The sequence below is a fragment of the Nicotiana attenuata genome, unplaced genomic scaffold (assembly GCF_001879085.1).
Source record: "Nicotiana attenuata strain UT unplaced genomic scaffold, NIATTr2, whole genome shotgun sequence".
Taxonomy (NCBI): domain Eukaryota; kingdom Viridiplantae; phylum Streptophyta; class Magnoliopsida; order Solanales; family Solanaceae; genus Nicotiana; species Nicotiana attenuata.
This window is the reverse complement of record NW_017671569.1, coordinates 161,421-166,573: the sequence shown is the minus strand read 5'-3', so window position 1 is coordinate 166,573 and position 5,153 is coordinate 161,421. Positions and strand designations below refer to the sequence as shown.

The window sequence follows — 5,153 nt, the reverse complement described above, 5'->3', positions numbered from 1 at the left end:
TCTTATCCTACTCAAAGTGTCACAACTCCTTAAAGAGATGTTTCTGTTACACCTATCTCAATGTCACCTAATCACACTATGCATTTACCAATTCCTATGTCACCTAATCACACCATACACTCATCTCCTATCTCTAACACCACTTCACCACAAACAACATCTCCAATTACTTCAAGAATTAATCAGCCATCTCCTTCGACACTAAAACCCAATCAGAGAGTATCTAGTAGAGTATCTAAAGTTCCATCTTACTTGTCTAAATATGTATGTTCTGTTCCAAATCTGAAATAACCTCAGAATGATGAAGTCACTCAGACTAACTCACCTTTCTATCTCAATGCCGTTTTTACCCAAAATAGTCACATTACTCCGGATGTCTTGAGTCCTGATAGCCAGCAGGTTGTGAGAAGTATATGTAATGACAGGGAGACCTTTTCTTATGAAGAAGCAGCAGGCAATCCTGCCTGGCAACATGCCATGACACAAGAATTTGAAGCACTTCATGCAAATAACACCTGGACATTGGTTCCATTACCTGCTGGAAAGAAAGCCACAGGCTACAAGCGGGTATACAAGATCAAACATAAAACAGATGAAAGTGTAGAGAGATATAGATTAGTTGTGAAAGGATATACACAGATGGCAGGAGTTGACTATATAGAAACCTTTTCTCCAATAGTAAAAATGACTATTTTTTAGAGCCTTAGTTGCTACTGCTGCCAAGAAGAACCGTGAGCTCTTTCAGTTGGATGTGAACAATGCTTTCCTTTATGGAGATTTGCATGAGAAGGTCTACATGAACCTGCCCCAAGGTCTTGGAGTCTCCTCTCCTGGACTAGTTTGCAGATTGAACAAATCATTTTATGGCTTGAAGCAAGCCAGCAGACAGTGGTATGCTAAGCTTACTGAAGCCCTATACTCTAAAGGCTATAGCCATTCCATGCATAGTTACTCTCTATTTTACAAGAAGACTACTGATTGTGTAGTTTTTGTGGGAGTCTATGTAGATGATGTCCCACTGACAAGGAATGACCTTCCTGAGATTCATATGTTGAAAAACTTCTACATAAACAGTTCAAAATCAAAGATTAGGGAGATTGCACTACTTCTTGGGACTTGAAGTACTCTACAAAGATGGTAGGATTTTAATCTCCCAAAGAAAATTTGTCCTTGATATCCTTAAAGTCTATGATTGCCTACCCTATACCAGTTTTTCCTCTCCCCTTGATCTCACAGTTAAATTGAAGGCTAAGGAAGGAACACCCTTGCCTGATCCTACTTTTTACAGACAGTTGGTTGGAAAGTAACTTCCTCACTAACACTAGACTAGATATAGCCTATGGAGTAGAACACTTGAGACAATATATGCAAGATCCTAGAAAGTCTGACCTTCAGGCTGCCTATCACATGCCTAGATACTTGCTCAAGGATCCTACTTTGGGACTCTTCATGTCCAATGATGCTGACTTCTCAGTTCAAGCCTATTGTGATTCTGATTGGGCTGCCTGCCCTGATTCTAGGAAATCAGTGTCAGGTTATATTGTTCTATTGGGCAACCGTCCCATTAGATGAAAATCTAAGAAGCAAGAGACCATCTCCCTTTCTTCAGCAGAAGCAGAATATAGATCTATCAGGAAAGTTGTTGGTAAGCTTGTCTGGATGTATCGTGTGCTTACAGAGCTGACTGTCCCTCTTGTCCTGCCGATTCCTGTGTTTTGCGACAGTCAATCTACTCTCCATATTACCACAAATCCTGTGTTTCACGAGCGTACTATGCACATTGAAGTTGACTGCCACTTTGTGAGGTCCAAGCACTAGGAAGGTCTCATTTTGATTCAGCACATAAGGACTGGTGATCAACTCACTGACATCCTCACAAAGTCCCTTACTGGGATCAAACATGCTACTGTCCAGGGCAAGTTGGTTGTGCTAGAATTGTATTTATTCAGTAGTTAGTTAACACTGTTGCTTTAGTCAGTTATTGTTATCTGTTAGTTAGTTGTTAGTTAATGATTAGCTGTCTATTAGCTGTCATTTTCAGATTAGTTAATTAGCTTAGTGCTCAGTCAGTGCTCACTGTATATAAGAACTACTCTGCGACATAGTTGAGTTTGAGTTTTACTTTTCTCAATTAGAGACTCCCTCTCTGTTTCTCCTTTCTTCCGCCGATATTTTGGAAGCTTCTAACTGATTCCTCCATTGTAGCTGTGAAGCTTTCTAAGCTTGAATTCCAAAGCTTGACAGAAATAACACTATCCAGCAAAGATCGATTTTGGGGGTTTGAACACGCAAAGGATATCACCAATTTATTGGTAAGTGGCAACTTTAAAGTAACTTTTTCAGCACTACTAAGTTCCGAAAATTAAAGTCAGTAAAAAGACGAACTCGGTTACTTACTCCATGTATAATTTCATCATTATATTTTCATTCACCACCCAATTAGGCAACTCTTACTAGCACTTGGTAAAACTAGAGAGGAAACTAGTATAAGGGACTATTATCCTATTACATAATACAATCCCTATTACATAATCAGTTTTAGAGGAAACATTTCTCTATTTTTCTTTTTCTGAATATTTCCCAGTGAGTTAGTTTGCGACTAGCAGAAGATTTTAGAAACTAGAATAATAGATTTGGTTGGGCGATAGGCCAGCTAAAACTGATTAAGGATTTGCCGGGGAGATTTTTTGTGCCATGATATATACTTTAGTAAAGATTGATTATATTGAATTGGTCTATTCATCTTTATCAAGTTCAAAAGATTTGAAATTAAATCTTAGACAAACTAATAATTCACATACTCTTAACAAATTGTTCGGGAAAAGCATGATGCCTTATATACCCTTTTCAATTTATGAACCTATTTTATTTTTAGTCCGTGATAAAAAGAATGAATCATTTTTTATATTTGAAAAAAATTTACCTTTATATAATAATTTATGCTACACAAAATATATGTGTCTCATTTTACATCATAAGTTTAAAAGTTTTCTCTTTTTTCTTGAACTCTGTGACTAGTCAAATAGTTCACATAAATTAAAACGGAATAGTATATGTCATATAAACCAAAACCAATACCTAAAATCTTACTATTAATATATCAAAATTAGTATGAAATTCGAACCTTGAAGAAAAAAGATCATCCCAACTGCATGGTACTGGTTTCCCTGACAACAACAGCAGACGTGGATAAGACCAAATACAAATTCAGAGGTACGCTGGCTAGGTACAACGGTGCTGCAAATCTCTCGTGTAGTAGTAGTACTACAGAAAAAGGAATACGCCAAATGTTCGTTTCAGAGGACTTAATTAGTACTAAGTTCAAGAGTCTGAAAGATTAATACTAATAAACCAAACGAATTCGGACGATGCATTGTAAGAGTTGTAACATCAGAATGTAACTGTAATAGCTAAAGAAAGCATTCAGCCAAAAAAATTGTGAAGTTAAAGCAAATAAAACATCTTACGCCATGCACACTAATTAAACTTCAGCAAATTAAACATTCTTACGCTTAAACTTCAGCAAATATAACATTCTAACGCTTAAACTTCAGTAAATATAACATTCTTATGCTTAAACTTCAGCAAATATAACATTCTTACGCTTAAACTTCAGTAAATATAACATTCTTATGCTTAAACTTCAGCAAATATAACATTCTAACGCTTAAACTTCAGTAAATATAACATTCTTATGCTTAAACTTCAGCAAATATAACATTCTTACGCTTAAACTTCAGCAAATAAAACATTCTTACACTACATCAACTAAACTTCTGCAAATTAAACCTCTAGCTAGTTGACACATCCCCTAACAATGACAGCATCAGCAACTTGAAATCAGGGCTCAGGCGCACCTGGGAACTGCATTCGAGAAAAAAAAGAAGAAGAAATGTTATAAGTACCATGGCCAATACCATTTTCACAATCCATCATAGCAGAGAAGAACAACCGTTTAGATGAGAGAAACCAACAAAATAAATTGAGCAAGCAAGCAACAAATATACGGTACACTCAACAAATAAAAAGAATATATCTAGAATGAATAAATTGAAGTTTCTCAAATACATCAGAGTAGAGAAGAACAAGAGAACCCAACAAAATAAATAGAGCAAGCAACCAACAAATATACCGTATACCAGTTATAAGCATGAAACAAAGAGTAGTAAACAAGACTCTATATCTGCTACTAACCTTTTCACCAAAATAATAAATAAAAAAACATTCTAACTTATTTCTCACCAAATAGCTAGGAGATGATTTATAGTAAGAGACGAAAGTGAGAAGGAGTTTTTGATCATACCTGTGGGAGTTCCTGCTCAGGTGGGGCAACCTCCTGCTCAGGTACTGCAGCCTTTATCCACTCTTTAACTAAATTAAAACCTGAAAAAAGGAAGTAGATCCCGCCAATCATAGCCAAGACAAAGTAGATAACAATCATATATATTGGAATGTGGATGGTTTTGTTCAGGTAATGCCAAGCCAGGGGAATGATCCCACAAGAGCAAACAAACCCAGATATCCCTGTGTGTACAGCGCGGTTCACAGGAATGTTGCCAAGTATATTATTGCGAATAACTGCCATTTTTTTTTTGACTTGGGAAGGAGGAAATATTTTACACTCATATGTGACTGTCAGTAATGAAGAAGAATATATAGAACAGAATCAGACGTTTGTTACTTCGGGATTCGTGAATCGTCCTATTTTTATATATTTTTTAAATTCCCCAATTATAAGTAAATATTTGTTTTGATTCTTGTGGTAATTAATTAAACACATTTAAATTTTACTAAATTAAACTATATTTTCTTGTATATAGAATTTATTTTATATCTAGACTTATAATTTCAGAACTACATTATCTTATATATCGAGTAACAATATAAATTTTATGTAGGTATGTGATTAGTAATATTGCCAGTATGAATATTTTTATCTGATCGTACAATATTCATTTGATATGTTTGCATGAATTTAAGATTGTATCATATTTATATTTGTTAAGGTTACATAAATTCGATACTCCGAGCATTTTAGACGGCTTCTTTTTTTCACGTGATTTATATTTATATCCTTCTCGTTAATTTTTTTTAATTATATAGGAGTAATATTTCATTCTAATTACAGAACATCAACATTAAAAGTCTATTTC

At 35.1% G+C, this 5,153-nt stretch overlaps 1 protein-coding gene across 1 annotated transcript; it reads right to left on the bottom strand.

The window, feature by feature from the left end:
* Positions 1 to 3,579: 3,579 nt before the first annotated feature.
* LOC109209049 lies at positions 3,580 to 4,605 on the bottom strand. The gene is made up of 2 exons (XM_019372216.1): positions 4,304 to 4,605; positions 3,580 to 3,864 (listed from the first exon to the last, which is right to left on the bottom strand). The coding sequence occupies exons 1-2, from the start codon at positions 4,583 to 4,585 to the stop codon at positions 3,841 to 3,843; spliced, it is 306 nt and encodes a 101-aa protein (XP_019227761.1). The 5' UTR covers positions 4,586 to 4,605; the 3' UTR covers positions 3,580 to 3,840.
* Positions 4,606 to 5,153: the final 548 nt, after the last annotated feature.

Excerpts from the sequence above, each read along its gene's own strand:
- LOC109209049 (XM_019372216.1), bottom strand. The coding sequence starts at position 4,585 with ATGGCAGTTATTCGCAATAATATACTTGGCAACATTCCTGTGAACCGC. Across the intron at positions 3,865-4,303 it reads CTGAGCAGGAACTCCCACAG|TTCCCAGGTGCGCCTGAGCC; the intron begins GTATGATCAAAA and ends TCTCGAATGCAG.